The sequence below is a fragment of the Lacerta agilis genome, chromosome 8 (assembly GCF_009819535.1).
Source record: "Lacerta agilis isolate rLacAgi1 chromosome 8, rLacAgi1.pri, whole genome shotgun sequence".
Lineage (NCBI taxonomy): Eukaryota > Metazoa > Chordata > Lepidosauria > Squamata > Lacertidae > Lacerta > Lacerta agilis.
In genome coordinates this window covers 82,523,193-82,542,963 of record NC_046319.1, presented here as the reverse complement: position 1 = coordinate 82,542,963, position 19,771 = coordinate 82,523,193, and the positions used below count along the sequence as shown (strand labels likewise).

Sequence of the window (19,771 nt, the reverse complement as noted above, 5' to 3'; positions counted from 1 at the left end):
GCTAGTTCAGATGGCAACCCTGAGCTAGGTTATGAGCTTTGAGAATTGAAAGAAGAGAAATCACTTGGTCCAGGGATAGTCCACGTATATATTGGCGTGTTATTCCAACCTATTTTCTTAATAGCGACTCTTACTGCTCAGTCTGCCAGAAAACGCAATTTGTTTCCAGAAAGCAGAAGAAGAAGAGTTTGGATTTGATATCCCGCTTTATCACTACCCGAAGGAGTCTCAAAGCGGATAACATTCACCTTTCCCACAACAAACACTCTGTGGGGTGAGTGGGGCTGAGAGACTTCAGAGAGGTGTGACTACCCAAGGTCACCCAGCAACTGCATGTGGAGGAACGGAGACGCGAATCCGGTTCACCACATTACGAGTCTACCGCTCTTAACCACTACACCACACTGGCTTATACGAGCCTGCAACCAGCTATCTGCTGTGCATGTAAAAAGGGAAATGCAACTCTGCTAAGTAAAGGAACTTGCTAGAGCAAACAAAATAGAAAATTCTTTCCAGTAGCACCTTAGAGACCAACTGAGTTTGTTCTTGGTATGAGCTTTCGTGTGCATGCACACTTCTTCAGATACACTTGCTAGAGCAAGTTAGGAAGGATGTTAATAAACAATATATCCTCTCCTGTCCCCCACCCTGAGCATTCCCACACATTCAAGTGAATCAATAAAAATACTTAACTAACTGAGGTTCTGCACACACACCCCAACGTATCTCCTGGCCACCACGCTGGCTCTCATTTCCGATTGTGCAGATAAAATAGAACTGATAGAATACAATATGTGAAAACGGTCCAAATCCAATGATCCCCAGATGGTGGAGACATCAGGCGCCATCCTGACGCCCAGGGATCTTCACTTGGTTGCAAGTGGTTGCAGGTGGTGCGTGGCTGACTTCGAACACTGCCTGCAGTTGATCTCAGTGATTTGAGCTGGGGTATAAGGGTTCAGGTAATCCCCTCAGGTACCCTTGACCTCAGTTGTTCAGGGTTCTGTAAATCAATACAAGAACCTTGAACGAAGCTGAGCAGAAAGTGATAGCAACAATGTCCCTTTCCCCATCCTTAGTCCTTCCTCCAGGCAGGAAGAGAAATGTGCACAGTGGGGGACAGTCAGCTAGCCAACCTCAAAGTTATGCTCTGAATCCTAGAATCCTAGAGTTGGAAGAGACCCCAAGGGCCATCCAGTCCAACCCCCTGCCAAGCAGGAAACACCATCAAAGCATTCCTGACAGATGGCTGTCAAGCCTCCGCTTCAAGACCTCCAAAGAAGGAGACTCCACCACACTCCTTGGCAGCAAATCCCACTGTCCAAAAGCTCTTACTGTCAGGAAGTTCTTCCTCATGTTTAGGTGGAATCTTCTTTCTTGTAGTTTGAATCCATTGCCCTGTGTCTGCTTCTCTGGAGCAGCAGAAAACAACCTTTCTCCCTCCTCTATAGGACATCCTTTTATATATTTGAACATGGCTATCATATCCCCCCTTAACCTTCTCTTCTCCAGGCTAAACATACCCAGCTCCCTAAGCCGTTCCTCATAAGGCATCGTTTCCAGGCCTTGGACCATTTTGGTTGCCCTCCTCTGGACACCTTCCAGCTTGTCAGTATCCTTCTTGAACTGGGGTGCCCAGAACTGGACACAGTACTCCAGGTGAGGTCTGACGAGAGCGGAATACAGTGGTACTATTACTTCCCTTGATCTAGATGTTATACTCCTATTGATGCAGCCAAGAATTGCATTGGCTTTTTTAGCTGCTGCATCACACTGTTGACTCATGTCAAGTTGATGGTCTACCAAGACTCCTAGATCCTTTTCACACGTACTGCTCTCAAGCCAGGTGTCCCCCATCCTGTATTTGTGCCTGTATTTGTCCCCCATCCTGTATTTGCCCAAGTGTAGTACTTTACATTAAAATGCATCTCTGGGTTATTTGTGGGGCCTGCCTGGTGTTTTCACATGAGTAGAATGTGTCCTTTTATTTAAAATGCATCTCCGGGTTATTTGTGGGGCCTGCCTGGTGTTTTTACATGAGCAGAATGTGTCCTTTTATTTAAAATGCATCTCCGGGTTATTTGTGGGGCCTGCCTGGTGTTTTTACATGAGCAGAATGTGTCCTTTTATTTAAAATGCATCTCCGGGTTATTTGTGGGGCATAGGAATTCATTCATCATTTTTTTTCAAAATATAGTCCGGCCCCCCACAAGGTCTGAGGGACGGTGGACCGGCCCACTGCTGAAAAAGTTTGCTGACCCCTGGCTTAGACATTTCCTTTGTGTATCTCTCTCTCTTTCTCTCTCTCTCTCTCTCATATATACACACAGAACATTTCACACAAATTCCACCCTACTTTCCTGAGTCTGGAGATAGATGTGTTTGTGTGTGTTGGCGGCAGGAGGGAAGGAGACTAGCTTCCTGGAGGAACCGTAAAGACTTTATAGACATCGTGCCCACCCTACTTTTGTGAGGAAACCCTCACACTTTTGCAAACAGCCATGTGAAACAAGTTTTCTGCTTCTCTTTTGGAGAGGCTCCAGTCCACACACCAGCTGCGCTCCTGCTTCTCCTCACTGAATCCATGGCCAGAAACTTCACCCTTCAGATGCTCCCTGAAGCACAGATTTGCTTGATGTCACATATTGGAGAAGGTGAAAAATACTAGCTAATAACCTGAGCCTATACCTGCTTTAGGGACACGGGTGGCACTGTGGTCTAAACCACAGAGCCTAGGGCTTGCCGATCAGAAGGTCAGCGGTTCGAATCCCCGCGACGGGGTGAGCTCCCGTTGCTCGGTCCCTGGTGGAGTCTCCTTCTTTGGAGGTCTTGAAGCGGAGGCTTGACAGCCATCTGTCAGGAATACTTTGACGGTGTTTCCTGCTTGGCAGGGGGTTGGACTGGATGGCCCTTGGGGTCTCTTCCAACTCTAGGATTCTAGGATTCCTGCCAACCTAGCAGTTCGAAAGCACGTCAAAGTGCAAGTAGATAAATAGGTACCGCTCTGGCGGGAAGGTAAACGGCGTTTCCGTGCGCTGGTCTGGTTCGCCAGAAGCGGCTTAGTCATGCTGGCCACATGACCCGGAAGCTGTACGCCGACTCCGTTGACCAGTAAAGCGAGATGAGCGCCGCAACCCCAGAGTCATCCGCGACTGGACCTAATGGTCAGGGGTCCCTTTACCTTTACACAAGCTTTACTAGAAAGGTTTACGAGAAGGAATGCAGCCTAAGCCTAAACTTAATTGCAGCCGGAGTTTATTATTTATTACAGTACATTTTAGAGCTGTCCTTCATTCCTGAATTCCTGGCGCTTGGACTAGATGACCCTTGGGGTCACTTCCAAAATCTACAATTCTTTGATTCTATGACCTTTCCTCCAAGGAGTTTGACGTGGCACACACTGTTCTCGGCCTCTCCATTTAATCCCCACAACAACCCTTGAAGTAGGTTGTGCTGAGAGACAGTGACGGACCCAAGGTCACCAAGTCAGCTTCATGGGTGGGTGGGGATTTGAACCCGGGTCTCTGGTCCGAGTCTGACACTCTAACCACACTAGCATCCAGAGTCTGCTTTTTCAACACCAAGGGTAAACTATGGAATAATAAAGATTGGGGGGGGGGGGGGACAGAGGCGTAGGAAGGTCAGGTGGTATCCGGTGTGGAAAATTTCTTGTCAAAACCCCCCCCCATTCATTTTATTTATTTTTCCTGCAAAAATGGTTTTACATTATTTCATATTTTCATACAAAGGAATAATAACAAGTAATAATAATAATAAACTTTTATTTATATGCCGCCCTCCCCGGCCGAAGTCGGGCTCAGGGCGGCTCACATCAGATACATAACATTGGTATAAAATCAAACAATAATTAAATTACCTCCTAAAAACATCTCAAAATCAAATTAAAGTCTAATTAGATGGCTTTCCGCAGGGTTAGGGTTGGGAACAGTAAGTGTTCCACTGAACTGAACTTCCAGCCTTCACGACATAGGAAAACAGCCAAGTGAACAGCTATTTTGGTGGAGGAGGGTCAAGATATTAACCGATATGCATGAAATTTCATATATAGCTATATAATCCCTAGTATAGTAAGATACCGGTAAGACCTTTAGAGCAGGCTTTTTTAAGGTTTAAGGTGCTGGTTTTGACCTTTAAAGCCCTATGCGGCTTAGGACCCTCGTCCCTAAGGGACCGCCTCTCCTGGTATGTCCCGTGTAGGACCTTAAGGTCCTCAAGTGATAATCTTTTGGAGGTCCCGAGCAACAAGGATGCTAGGTTGGCCTCAACTAGGGCCAGGGCCTTCTCAATATTGGCCCCGACTTGGTGGAACAGTCTATCACAAGAGACCAGGGCCCTGCGGGATTTGGCATCTTTCCGCAGGGCCTGCAAGACGGAGCTGTTCCGCCTGGCCTTTGGGTTGGTTTCTGTTTAATATTTATGCTTCATCTTTTATTGGTGGGTTATTTTGAAATTGAGACCTGCAGTTTTAATTGAATTTTTAAATTTGTATTTTAATCTGTTATTTTAAATTGATCGTTTTTATTTTTTTTGTTGTGATTTTAATTGATGTTAGCCGCCCTGAGCCCGGTTTTCTGGCTGGGAAGGGCGGGGTATAAATATTATTAATTAATTAATTATTATTATTATTATTATTATTATTATTATTATTATATAAAAAAGTTTTTAATGAACTGCCCTAGCATGGCAGTAACTGTTCCTTGATAATTTGTCAAAAAAAAAACCCATGATGGAATCTGGGGTGGACCGCCCCACCCCTCTACCTATGCCCCGGGGGAGGGACAACGACGACACACAGTTCCAAAAGACCTGAAATACTAATTTATCGTGGCGAGAACCAAGCGCACAAAGAGGACGGTAAAGAAAGGTGTGTGTGTGTCAAAAAACATCACTGTGCTTGCACGCAGGTCCAGCGGAGACGGGAGGCATTACGATGCAAGATTAAAATGCAAGTGGCCTGGCAAGAAAGAGCACCAGTCAGGGTGGGTAGGAAGGGTGTCAGATTTAAGTGTAAAAACAAGAGTTGTTGGACAGGGGAATGGCCTCCCTCAGGAAGTGGTGGACTCTCCTTCCCTTTTTTTAAAAAAAATTAATATTTACTTAAAAATTTAACCAAAAACATAACTACAATAACAACAAACACAAAAACGTAACACAAACAACAACTTATTCTTGAAAATAATGATATTTCCTCACATCTTCCTCCTGTCTCCTCCTCCTGCGTCCCTTGTAAATACCTTTTTTTTGTAACTTCCAAAATCTCCTATAATTCTATTCTATTTTCTAACACACAAAAAATCATTAATATCTCATACCTCTTAACTTATATTATATCATTATCTAATTAATTAAACTTATTTCTAATCTTAATCCTTATCATCTTCTACTTTATTTTTTTCCCAAACATATTTTATTATTTTTCGCATTAAACAACAACAAAAACACAATACATACACAAATACACAATAAAAAGCACAATAAACACATCAAACAAAAAAACAAACAATAAAAGAAAACTTATACAAACCTACATAAACAGGAACAATAAACTATCATTGTTTAATTCTAGTTTCTATCTTCTTAGAGGGGGACTCCCCCCGCTCCCTCAACTGTGTTCAGTATCAATATACTTTGGTAACTTTGTATCTTTTTTCTTAACATTTACCAATCTTCTTAATAATCTTTAAGACATTAATTAATCAAGTATAGTTCATTATACTTGGATTACTTATCCTAAAACAATCTTAAACTGCAAAAGTAAATCAAGCATCATCTTCTACTTTAAGCACTATCTTCTACTCTACAACCTATCTTATCCTCAGATTATATCTAACTTTCAATCATACAATGATCTTTTAAATACAAGGTGGAATCTCCTTCCCTGGAGGTTTCTAAGCTGAGGTTGGGTGGCCATTTGCCATGGATGCTTTTGCTGAGATTCCTACATTGCAGGGGGTTGGGCTAGATGACCCTTGGGCCCCTTCCAACTCTGCGATTCCATGACTACACCGACGTCTATATAACAAACATAAGAAAAGACCTGTTGGATCAGGCCAAGGGCCCATCTAATCCAGTATCCTGTTCTTGCGGTGGCCAACCAGATCTGTGGATCCGAAATAGAGGTCCATGCTATGGGGCAGGGAGGAATTCTGGGGATGTCCCCAACAAACAGCCACAAATGCTGCGAGAAATCTGCTACTAAAGCAATACATCCATGTGCAGATCTCCGTCTCTCTCTCTCTCTCTCTCTCACACACACACACACAAACCCCTAACCAAAACCCTGAAAGTTGCAATCATTAGGTGGAATAAAACATCTGCTCTTTTATTTCCTGCCCTTCAGGTCAATGCCTTGAGCGACCAGGCGGGGGCCCCGTTGCCAGGTCAGAGAAGGGGAGTAGCCAAGGAGAAGGGCTTATCACTCCTGCTCAATATTTCATGCCCACAGCACGCAAGAACAAACATCCATGCGCTCATCGAAGCAAAATTCCAAGTATGATTGATATTTGGCCAGTAAATCATTCCTTATCCTTATCATCTGCCCAAAGAGATTGCTGACCTAGAGATTTGTTAAAGTCTCGGACAGTGGTGGCTGTTGCTGAACTCCCATCATCCTTAACTTTTGGCTATGGCTGATGGAGGTTTGAAAAGGCAACAGTTTAGGAGAGAAAAACCCAGTTCACAAAGGATTCGGCGACAAGTTTTCATGGGGAGCAGCAAACACAAAACGGCACTTTGATTCAAGAAAGATCCCGATTCATTCAACTGCTCTTCTCTCTACCACTGACACACACAGCAACCAAAACTAAGCAAACTTCAGCCCCCAAACTTCTATTTTTAGGACACTGTCATCCACACTAATTCAAATCCCAGTTTTGGTGAACTGCTTGGGGAAGGGGCTGTGCACAGACAATTCTCTAATTTTTTTTATTAAGAATTTATAGGATTTTCCAATTAAAAAAACCAATTAAAAACAATACCATACAATACATGGTTAAACACTCCAGACTCCCCCCTCTCCCACCGAGGGGAGCAACAAATACAAAAAACCCCTCTCACAGAGGTAGCAAAAATCATTTTACATTTAACCACATATTTTCCCAATCATGACGTAGAGCTGACCCTCTTCCTAGGCCAGTTAATTAAATTCCAATCATTACTTCTTGCAATGACTTCCTCATTCCCCCCCTTACTGATTTCCAAATTATCACATAATTCCAGATTTTTTTAACTTTAACTCTAAATTAAAATCCATCTCATCATTTTTCTATTTAACATTTCTCTACTTCCGCCTCAGATTACTTCTGTATTTTCTCATTGTCTTAACCAAAGACAATTCTCTAGATCCCCTAACAGAAGAAGACATTTCCAGATCTTGCCCTTTTAATCTCCGTGCATTTGCTGCATCTGAATCTCACGTTTCACCAGACACCCGTTATCACTTGTGCAAATAGCATTTTCCGAAAGTGTGCCCAAAGTTGTTATGCTGAGCTGCCTCTGGAATTGCACAGCGATGGGGAACCGATAAATGCATATACGTATATCAACAAAATACCAGCCTGCACCCCACCTCTTCATTCAACCTGGATTTACCCTTTGCAGAGGAAATCTGATCATTTCTTTTTATAAAAAAAACTGTTGCAAACAACCCACTTGCGATATCGCAACAACCCATTTACAGTGTTATGCCCTTGTCTGGAAGCAGCCTCATTAAAAATCACCTTTTGTTTTAAATGCAGTAAAAAAAAAAACTTCTGAAGACAACAGCAGATGTGCTCCACACAAGTTCCTTTAAAAACTAATTAACTAAGTAACTTCTGTTCTGCTCTATTTCCAAAGGATTTAGTAGCCATCATAGTTGCTTATGATAATCATAATCATAATAATTTATTATTTGTACCCCGCCCATCTGGCTGAGCTTCCCCAGCCACTCTGGGCAGCTCCCAAACTATTGTTAAAACAATACAGCGTTAGATATTAAAAACGTCCCTAAACAGGGCTGCCTTCAGGTGTCTTTTAAAAATAGGATAGCTGCTTATTTCCTTGACATCTGATGGAAGGGTGTTCCACAGGGTGGGCGCCACTACCAAAAGGGCCCTCTGACTTAAATTCTGTCTGTGCTTAAATTAAGAGTGCTGGATGAGGACTGGGCCACTCAGCCATGACCCACACCACATGACCTTGCTGCATCAACCTAGCTCAGTGTTTTTCAACCACTGTTCCACGGCACACTAGTGTGCCGCGAGATGTTGCCTGGTGTGCCGTGGGAAAAATTGAAAAATTACTTTATATATAGACAATATAGGCACAGAGTTAATTTTTTAACATTTTCTAATGGTGGTGTGCCTCGTGATTTTTTTCATGAAACAAGTGTGCCTTTGCCCAAAAAAGGTTGAAAAACACTGACCTAGCTTATTACCTCAGTTGCTGAAAGGATAAAATGGGGGGGGGGGGGAGCCATCTACAGTATACAACAGTATACAGTATCCAACTCTATGATTCTGTGATTCTATGATTCTATACTACATTTAGGTCCTTGGAAGAAAGGCAAGATGTAGCCTACATTTAATAATAAGTAGCCGTTATAAGGATCCAAAGTTTCATGGTAGCACTTGTTTTGGCAAGTCCTATCTAGAGACAGGCAGCCTCCCCAAAAGGCTGCACACATTTCCCACGTATACACAGTAATGTGGACTAGAAACTTTAAAAACCCGACATCTGACACGTCCTTCCTTTTACTACGAACATCTTGCCCGAGACCTCGCGGTTCGCAACCTGAAGGCTAGGGTGACAAAAAGCCTTCTCCCCCAGAGCGCACGCAAACGGACCAGTCTCCTCCCATAGGTGCCAACTCCCTGGGTCCCCCGGGCACCCGCAAAATTCTATTAACCCACAAATTTCGGTGCCAGGGCCATCCATGCACGCTGCATGGCACACCCACGGTCGCGGGGCCAAGTTGACACAACAGCAAAGCTTGGCCAGATAGATACCCAAGTGTGTCTGTACACACACGAGCTCAAGCGCTACTTTATTCGCAGTAAATTAACCTAAAATCGCCGTGAACAGGCATCGGGAGCGGGAGGCGAAGGCACCTTTAACTCCTACGCCACCCCTCGCGCGTAGGAAACGGCGCGTTTCGCCAGCGGGTCCGGCTGCGCGCTCTCTTTACGCGCGAGAGATCCGATCGCTGCGCACTCACCAGCTGGGCGCACAGCAGCGCGAGGAAGCCGGTGAAGAGGAGGCGGAGAGCCATGTAGCCGGGACTCCAAATCGGCGCGCAAGGAGAGGAAGGCGAGATCCTGATACTCTTGCAGAGAGCCGAGTTCCCGGCGAGCGGCGTCCAAGAGCAGCAGCAGCAGAAGGGGAGAAGTTGAGCCGGAGCGGAGGGGAGCCCTCGGGAACAGGCTGGTGTCCAAACAAACGCGGGAAGGCACGCGCGCAGCTTATGAATGGAAGCGTAGAGGGGCCCCTCCGGGCATCTTATAGGCAGGGCGGGTCTTGGCCCCGCCTCCTGTAGCCAGAGGCCACGCCCCTCAGAGAAGCAAAAACTTTCCAAACCGCTCCCCCCCCCAACCGTGAAAGACTCCCCCCGACGTCTTCTCTTTTCTTCTTTACACAATGAGACCTGCTAGCTGCTGTGTTAAGAGAGAACGCCTGGGTCCCCTTGGAAAAGTGGTTGGTTGGAACAGAGAAAGGCTTGCTTTTTTTTTTTTTTCTTTCTTTCTTTCTTTCTCAATTCTCTCAACATACAGCAACGTTCCAGTTACAGGTGTTGGTCTGCCATAGTCAAAACAAAATAAAATTAAAAAATTCTTTCCAGTAGCGCCTTAGAGACCAACTAAGTTTGTTCTTGGTATGAGCTTTCGTGTGCATGCACACTTCTTCAAATACCTGAATTTTGTGCTACTGGAAAGAATTTTTTATTTTGTTTTGTTTTGACATACAGCAACGTCACAAAGATACATAATGAAATATCACACCGTGACCCAGGAGCTGGTGTTTCGGCAACACGTGTAAAAATTACACCCAAATAACATCCAGGTCTTATCCTAGGCTGCTACACAAAACATTTCGGTTAACTTAAACGGGAAGGGTGGCTGGGGAAACCCAGCCAGATGGGGGGGGGGTATAAATTATTATTATTATTATTATTATTATTATTATTATTATTATTATTATAAATTATTGTTGTTTCTATTCCCACTTTTCCTCCAAGGATTTCAGAGGCGGCAGCACCCACCCAACCTGCTCCCATTTTATCCTCCGAACAACCCTGTGAGGAGGTGACTTCTGCTGAGACTCGTATTAACCGACCCAAGGTCAAAGGGCAGATTCCTGCCCACTTTGCTCTTGCCCCCACAGCTGCTCCTTGCCCCAGGCAGCTGTTTTGCTCTCTTTTATTTGTATTTACTTACTGCATTTATTTGCACCCCAAAGTGAGGTATGTACGGTCCCCAGGGACTCTGACCAGACCCCAACCAGCTCAGCTTCAACAGAATGGCGACTGCAGTTGCCTTGAGATGATATATACGCCTGTTAATAGCAGGAACCCCCCTGAAAAAGCAGTTCTCCTTGTATGGGGATGCAGCATAGAATCCTAGAATTCTATACTGCACCTCCATAGAATCCTAGAATCCTAGAGTTGGAAGAGACCCCAAGGGCCATCCAGTCCAACCCCCTGCCAAGCAGGAAGCACCATCAAAGCATTCCTGACAGATGGCTGTCAAGCCTCCGCTTCAAGACCTCCAAAGAAGGAGACTCTCACACTCCTTGGCAGCAAATCCCACTGTCCAACAGCTCTTACTGTCAGGAAGTTCTTCCTAATGCTTAGGTGGAATCTTCTTTCTTGTAGTTTGAATCCATTGCCCCGTGTCTGCTTCCCTGGAGCAGCAGAAAACAACCTTTCTCCCTCCTCTAGATGACATCCTTTTATATATTTGAACATGGCTATCATATCACCCCTTAACCTTCGCTTCTCCAGGCTAAACATACCCAGCTCCCTAAGCCATTCCTCATAAGGCATCGTTTCCAGGCCTTTGACCATTTTGATTGCCCTCTTCTGGACACGTTCCAGCTTGTCAGTATCCTTCTTGAACTGGACACAGTATTCCAGGTGAGGTCTGATCAGAGCGGAATACAGTGGTGCTATTACTTCCCTTGATCTAGACGCTATACTCCTATTGATGCAGTCCAGAATTGCATTGGCTATTAGAGGAAAAGAACCTAGAGGGCAGGTTCTCTTTAACGGTTTGAAAGGAGCAGATAATCGAGCTGTCCGTTCTCTACAAGGGCTTCCGCCTCTGTTTCTCTCAAGTTTCATTTTACAAAATCTCCCCCATCTCTCTCTCTCCCTGGCTTGGAACCGTACAGCAGTGGTTTTTTTATTTCGTTTGAAAGGTTCTGGGGAGAGGGGCACTCTGAGAACAGCAGGATTGCTCCAGCTGTATGCTAATCGTAGCACCTGCCCCCTTAAAAGTCTCTCCAGCCAGCACTAGTCCTTCCAAGTCCTCTGACTTTGCGGCCTGGCGGCTTTCATTGATAACCAACTGGATTCGCTTCCAAGTAAATACAGTTTTGTGCCCACTTTCCTTAATCCAATCAAGCGCTCCAGCTCAACCACATCATGTGCAAGAAAACTAACATCATATTTAAAAAAACAAAACCCCGGGGGTTGGGGTGGTGGTGCTGCCATATAGCCTAAACACCAGACAGCATTATCAGAGGTTTCCCGTTTGACTCTGGATCGATGGCTCTGAAAATTATAGCAAATGACACTAGTTGAAAAATTATCGAAATGTCCAAAAGCAAAAAATAGCAACGCAGACTTAAGCACCATATTCTTTTCAGTGCTTAGGGACTCGAAAGGTCTTATAACCTGGCCCTGCCCTGATGATTTTGCTGTTACTTTATTCAGTATATCTGAACAGCTGAAGTTTAAGGGACCCACTGGTAACACCTCATGGACAACTATATTCAGATAGTTATGCATTAACCGATGACACATTTTATGAACACCCAACTCTGTAATGAGATCTGTTGTTGTTGTTGTTGTTTAGTCATTTTGTTGTTGTTCAGTCGTTCCGTCGTGTCCGACTCTTCGTGACCCCATGGACCAGAGCACGCCAGGCACGCCTATCCTTCACTGCCTTCCGCAGTTTGGTCAGACTCATGCCAGTCGCTTCGAGAACACTGTCCAACCATCTCATCCTCTGCCGTCCCCTTCTCCTTGTGCCCTCCATCTTTCCCCACATCAGGGTCTTTTCTAGGGATTCTTCTCTTCTCATGAGGTGGCCAAAGTACTGGAGCCTCAACTTCAGGATCTGTCCTTCCCGTGAGCACTCAGGGCTGATTTCTCGTGCCCGAATCTTCGTTACCCCATGGACCAGAGCACACCAGGCAATCCTGTCTTACATCAAATCAGGTGAAGAGATTGCTGGGCACCCAAGGATGGTGTAGGGAATATTACATTTGTTTTAGGTTTTTTTTGCATAACTTATGCATTATTTTTTTCATCTACAATACTGTCTTATTCATTTTATAGTACAGTACAGTGGTACCTCGGGTTACATACGCTTCAGGTTACAGACTCCGCTAACCCAGAAATAATGCTTCAGGTTAAGAACTTTGCTTTAGGATAAGAACTGGTGCAGCAGCAGCAGGAGGTCCCATTAGCTAAAGTGGTGCTTCAGGTTAAGAACAGTTTCAGGTTAAGAACAGACCTTCGGAACAAATTATGTACGTAACCAGAGGTACCACTGTAGCTAGCTAGCTAGCTAGATAGATAGACAGATAGACAGCAGGATTAAAATCATTTCTACGGACTATATGGAACTCGCAGAACTGACTGGGAAACTCCGAGACCAGAGGGATGAGGCGGTACAGAAAGATTGGAATAAATTTAAAGAATATTTGAAAACTCACGCTAAGATTAGTGTTTAAGAATTGAACTAGAAGACTAGATACTTTACAGATATAGAAAGTAGATATGACAAATAAAGATAGAAGTATGATAATGAAAATAGATTTAGAATAAGATTAGATATAAACGATGATTATATAATGTTAAGAATTTACTAATGAGGATATACAGTGAACGCAGAAGGAGAGGACGTGAGGAAGTCAATTAACAATGTTAAGGAATATGATGATTATTGTTATTTTTGTATTTCGTATTGTGTTTTTTTGCCATTGTGTGTAGTGTTTATTTGTAATGTTTGCATTTCTTATTGTTTGAAAACTTAATTAAATTCCTTTTAAAAATAAATAAAATAAAATCATTTCTACGGGATCCAGTTAGAGGGCAGTTTTCAGGGAGCTCCATTAGCACAGGAGATCCAAAGTTGGCACAATATTTTTAACTGTTTGAAAACAGCAACATTAAACCTATTAAAAGAACACACACATCAAGATCAGAAGACACAACACAGGGATCCTCTCCCAGCATTTAGAGGCCTTCTGTGTATTTGGCATAATTTGTCCCCCCCCCTTTCTCTAATTTTCAACACCCCGTGGTGTTCAGGCACACAGGTTTTGATCCGAGCGACTGATGAATCTGTGGGACCTCAGAGCTTACACTTCCAGCAGTGGTGTAGTGGTTAAGAGCGGTAGACTCGTAATCTGGTGAACCGGGTTCGCATCTCCGCTCTTCCACATGCAGCTGCTGGGTGACCTTGGGCTAGTCACACTTCTCTGAAGTCTCTCAGCCCCACTCACCTCACAGAGGAAGGGGAAGGAGAATGTTAGCCGCTTTGAGACTCCTTCGGGTAGTGATAAAGCGGGATATCAAATCCAAACTCCTCCTCCTCCTCCTCCTCCTCTTCTTCTTCTTCTTCCTAACAATTCCCCATCCTACAATGGCAACCAGCTCACCGAATGTGTCACAGGTGTTTTAACACGAAACAAGTGTTTTAACCCTGATTTGAAAAAAAAAACCCACACATCACTTCTGTTTGCTTTCCAACTAGGAGCGTACAGAGTCTGATTCTGTGGTCACCTTCCCCCCCCCCCGCTCCCCCACCTCCATTTTTTCCTAGGCCTTCCGACATGCCCCCAGCTTCGGCTGCTGACCTGCAAGTGCTTTGGCAAATTGTTGATTGCTTTATTATTTGAAGGCAGGGAGAGAGATGCCCGTGCCTCAGTTGTGACCCCTGGACAGGTCCAGTCCAGAAGGTGCCTGCTGTTGCATTCATGCACTGAAGCATTGGGGGGGGGGAATGCTCAGCCAAACATACCCCCCCCCCAGTAGCTAAGATGATTTCCATGTTCACTGACCTGGAAGAACGGCCAACCTTTGCTTCTGTTCAACTGTTGGTAACCATGTTTGCAATGTCCCCTCTAGAATGACACAGATGAAGATGGAGATGTGTTTGCAATCATAAACTCACAATCTTGCGGGGGGGGGAGGGCTCTGCACTCTTCCATTGATTGGGGGCCATTTCAAACATATAAAAGGATGTCCTATAGAGGAGGGAGAAAGGTTGTTTTCTGCTGCTCCAGAGAAGCGGACACGGGGCAATGGATTCAAACTACAAGAAAGAAGATTCCACCTGAACATTAGGAAGAACTTCCTGACAGTGAGAGCTGTTGGACAGTGGGATTTGCTGCCAAGGAGTGTGGTGGAGTCTCCTTCTTTGGAGGTCTTGACTGGATGGCCCTGGGGGTCTCTTCCAAATCTAGGATTCTAGGATTCTATGAAATCTTCCACTTCCTAAAATTAAGTTGCAAATCAAGACTTGAGCACTGTTGACTTAGCTGGAACCCCATTTCCCACAATCATAAGGACTAAAGGTAAAGGGACCCCTGACCGTTAGGTCCAGTCGTGGACGACTCTGGGGTTGCTCATCTCACTTTACTGGCCGAGGGAGCCGGCGTACAGCTTCCAGGTCATGTGGCCAGCATGACTAAGCCGCTTCTGGCGAACCAGAGCAGCGCACGGAAACGCCGTTTACCTTCCCGCCGGAGCAGTACCTATTTATCTACTTGCACTTTTGACGTGCTTTCGAACTGCTAGGTGGGCAGGAGCAGGGACCGAGCAACGGGAGCTCACCCCGTCACTGCGGGGATTCGAACCACCGGCCTTCTGATCGGCAAGCCCTAGGCTCTGTGGTTTAACCCACAGCGCAAGGACTAGAGCCATATTTATTTGCTTATTCAACCTAAACAGATTTCAATTATGCTGAACAGGGAAGTTTTGCCCTTGCGGGAAAAAAGCTCAGAGATTTCCCTCCCTGTCCCACGCACAAAAAAAGCAGCATGGAATTTGAATGGCTAGTCCAGGAGGACAACTGACCAATTCTTCAAAGGTCAGAGATTCATTGCTGCGGCCCGCCCCCCACAGCAAGGTCTTAATGCCTTTCCCAGGGACACACTTTCTCCCCACTCCACCCCCAATGCATTTGCCAGCCGAAGGTGTCAAGACAATGGGGAAGGCGATAGGACGGTAGAGGGAATGGCTCAGATTCCTGCCATGTGCCGCCAGGGTGTGAAATGCAGCACCCCTTCTCCCTGGGGGTGGGCAACACACAGCTGAATAGGAGGCACACTCTTTCGCACCTTGACACATGGTGAGGAAGAGGGGTGGTCAACGCTGGCGGACTATTGAAAAAGACAATACCCATTCGCACATTGCCAAGAAGAGGGTCTCAGAGCATTTCCCAAGTTGAGTAAAAGCAAACTCGGGGATCCAGGAGAGGTAAATTTGACAAACGGTTGAGGGGTTGGGAATAATAATAATAATAATAATTTATTTGTACCCCGCCCATCTGGCTGAGCTTCCCCAGCCACTCTGGGCGGCTCCCAAACGAATGTTAAAACAATACAGCATTAAATATTAAAAACGTCCCTAAACAGGGCTGCCTTCAGATGTCTCTTAAAAATAGGACAGCTGCTTATTTCCTTGACATCTGATGGGAGGGCGTTCCACAGGGTGGGTGCCACTACCGAGAAGGCCCTCTGCCTGGTTCCCTGTAGCTTTGCTTCTCACAGTGAAAGAACCGCCAGAAGGCCCTCGGCACTGGACCTCAGTGTCCGGGCTGAATGATGGGGGTGGAGATGCTCCTTCAGGTATACTGGACCGAGGCCGTTTAGGGCTTTCAAGCTCAGCACCAACACTTTGAATTGTGCTCGGAAACGTACTGGGAGCCAATGCAGATCTCTCAGGACCGGTGTTATGTGGTCCCGGCGGCCACTCCTAGTCCCCAGTCTAGCTGCTGCATTCTGGATTAGTTGTAGTTTCCGGGTCACCTTCAAAAGTAGCCCCACATAGAGCGCATTGCAGTAGTCCAAGCGGGAGATAACCAGAGCATGCGCCACTCTGGAGAGACAGTCTGCGGGCAGGGAGGGTCACATCCTGCATACCAGATGGAGCTGGGAGACAGCCGCCCTGGATACAGAATTAATCTGCACCTCCATGTACAGCTGTGAGTCCAGAATGACTCCCAGGCTGCGCATCTGGTCCTTCAGGGGCACAGTTGCCCCATTCAGGACCAGGGAGGGCGCAAGGAGAAGGAGACGACAGAGGACGAGATGGTTGGACAGTGTTCTCGAAGTGACTGGCATGAGTTTGACTGCGGGAGGCAGTGGAAGACAGGAGTGCCTGGCGTGCTCTGGTCCATGGGGTCACGAAGAGTCGGACATGACTGAACGGCTGAACAACAACAGCAACAGGTTAGGATCATAACAAAGCTGTCTTGTACCATGTCAGACCATTGGTCTCTCCAAGTCCTGCCTGTCTGGAGTTGCAGGTGCTGTACACCGGAGCTATGTCTGGCCAGTAGTGTAGTGGCAAATGCAGAACTTGCAGGATGCTTTCTCGATAATGCCACACCCCTTCTAAGGATTTATAACCTTATAGGATCATACACTCCTCTTATACAAATGGGGATGCATTGCAGTGGTCAACGCAGATCTCCACGCATTGCCTTTCAGCTGGATCTACTCTTTTCTGTGCACACACCAGGGGGAAATGATCTGGAGTGCTCCAATATCTTCCTTCAGAGCGACTTAAGTTGCGTTTTCCCCGAAGTTCCATTGTAAGAACTTGCACACTCCTCTCTTGAAAGTGAAGGATCTTGTGTTTTCAGCCTCGGAGCGCGCAGAACATCACAAGAGCCTTCTGGGTCAGGCCAACGTCATATTGTATGCACAGTGGCCGGTCAGATGCCCATCGTAGGAAACCCACAAGCAGGATCCGGGCATAAGAGCCCTCTCCCCCTCTTGTGGGTTCCAGCAACTGGTATTCAGAAGCACGGCTGCCTCCGACCGCAGAGACAGAGCATAGCCAACGTGACTCATAGCCATCGATAGCCCTCTCCTCCTCCATGGATCTGTCCAATCCTCTATTAAACCCACCAAGGTTGGTGGCCACCACTGCCGCCTGTGGGAGCGAGTGCCGTAATTTCTCTCCTCGCTGTTCTTCCTGCATGTCTTCTCCAGGGTGACCCTAGGAGCCGAACCTCACCATTGGGAGGCAGCGTGGTGTAGTGGTTAAGAGCGGTGGACTCGTAATCCGGTGAACCGGGTTTGCGTCACCGCACCTCCACATGCAGATGCTGGGTGACCTTGGGCTAGTCACACTTTTCTTAAGTCTCTCAGCCCCACTCACCTCACATAGGAAGGGGAAGGAGAATGTTAGCTGCTTTGAGACTCCTTCGGGTAGTGATAAAGCGGGATATCAAATCCAAACTCTTCTTCTTCTTCTTCTTCTTCTTCTTCTTCTTCTTCTTCTTCTTCTTCTTCTTCTTCTTCTTCTTCTTCTTCTTCTTCTTCTTCCACTTCTCCTCCTCCTCTTCTTCTTCTTCTTCTTCCTCTTCTTCTTCTTCTTCTTCCTCTTCTTCTTCCTCTTCTTCTTCTTCTTCTTCTTCTTCTTCTTCTTCTTCTTCTTCTTCTTCTTCTTCTTCTTCCTCTTCTTCTTCCACTTCTCCTCCTCCTCCTCCTCCTCCTCCTCCTCCTCCTCCTCCTCTTCTTCTTCTTCCACTTCTCCTCCTCCTCTTCTTCTTCTTCTTCCTCTTCTTCTTCTTCTTCTTCTTCCACTTCTCCTCCTCCTCTTCTTCTTCTTCTTCCTCTTCTTCTTCTTCTTCTTCCACTTCTCCTCTTCTTCTTCTTCTTCTTCTTCCTCTTCCTCTTCCTCTTCTTCTTCTTCCACTCTGACTGGCTCCAAAGGATGAGAAGACGTCCCCTTTCATGCTGATGCTCTTGGATGTTGGAGGCAGAAACAGGAATGGGTCTTTGACCCACCATGACCCTGGACGGCCGTACAACTGGCTATGGGCCCTTCCTCGCCGCTGAACTAGGATGGACATGAAGTGAGGTCCATCAAGGCTTTTCAGATGGATGGATGTACCCAAAGAGCACATGTATACCCTAGGACACATCTTCTCCCTCCTATTAATAAAGAAAAGGGCAGGCTTCTTGGGAAGGCAGCCAATATTCCTTTCAACCTACCCATTAAAAAAAGGTCTCGCTTCCTTTGCCATGCTGAGCTGTAAACAAACATCGTTGCTGCGTTAAGAACAGTCCGGGGATGTCAAAATATTGGCACAGCCACTGCCAAGGCAAAAGAGGGGCAATTAATTCCTGAAAGGAAGGTTATTTGGGCAGGGGTGAGTGGGGAGAGGAAGAGAAAGCTGTAATTTTAAAGAGAATCCCCCATTTCGCAAACCGATGCCAGGGAGCAGCTCTGGCAAACTAATGGCAGGCAGCCTTCGTTACAGCGTTAATTTCTCAAGCAGGCATCGTTGGAAAGGGACCTCCCAGGCAGCATCTGCACAGCGAGAAATTGAGAAGACCCTTTTTGCAGTGGTGCCTGGGGAACTTGAATGAGGCAGCAGGAAACCTTGATCTCAGTCTCCGCAGGGACGGAGCAAGGGGGGCGGTCCGCCCTGGGTACCGCCCTGGGGGGGGGATGACACTCGGGGCGGTGCCCCACCCCTGCGATCGGCGCCGCCGACGCGTGACAACTTTTAAGGCTGCAGCGTGCAAATAGCAGCACAGCGTCTGTGCTGCTGTTTGCACGTTGCAGCCTTAAAACTTGCTGTGCAGCCGCATGGAAGGGGTGCCAGCCGCTTGCGCCCGCCATCTTGGGTGGACGTGCACACAAATGGCAGCACAGCACGGAAGGGGTGCCCCCGCGTTTGCTGCCCCAGGCGGGAAAGCGGCTCCCTACGCCCCTGAGTCTCAGCCAGGTTAGTTGAAAGGCGCCTTTGTCAACTTGGCGCCCTTCAGATATTTAGGATGACAGCTCCTGTCATTCCCAGCCAGCACAGCTGTGTGGTTCTGAGGAGGGTGAGAGCCACAGGCATGCCAAAGCCTCTGGAGGGCACCAGGTTGGGGGAACCTGTTTTGAAAATTAGTGCCCAGATCTGCCCACTCTTTGATCTGCAGAACTGGCAACAGGAGCCACATAAGACCTGCCCTGCATTGGTAATAAATCAGCTTTTTAGTGTGGACGCACCTACCCTTTGGAACTCCCCGCCTATTGACACAAGGCCGGCACCTTCACTGTACTCTTTACGGCGCCTGCTAAAAACATTTTTGTTCAGATCGGCCTACCCAGATATGTTGAAAGTCGATGCGAGTTTGAAAGCGCTTTTAACTTTTGGAAAGTTTTAAATTATTGCTCTATTTTTCTTACTGAAGATTCTATTGCTTAATCATTTCTGTAAACTGTGTTGAGGCTGTTTTTTTTTTTTATAAACCAATCAAGTGGTATATATAAATTGTACAAAACAAAATAAATAAAATAATTATTATTAGC

At 46.2% G+C, this 19,771-nt stretch overlaps 1 protein-coding gene across 1 annotated transcript in view; it reads right to left on the bottom strand.

The window, feature by feature from the left end:
• The window catches only part of DLL3 (delta like canonical Notch ligand 3), a 62,330-nt gene extending 53,059 nt beyond the window's left edge, over window positions 1-9,271 (bottom strand). The window contains exon 1 of the mRNA XM_033158819.1: window positions 9,218-9,271. Coding sequence (XP_033014710.1) covers window positions 9,218-9,271 — 54 coding nt within the window. The remainder of the gene's footprint in view (window positions 1-9,217) is intronic.
• Between the last annotated feature and the right edge of the window lie 10,500 nt (window positions 9,272-19,771).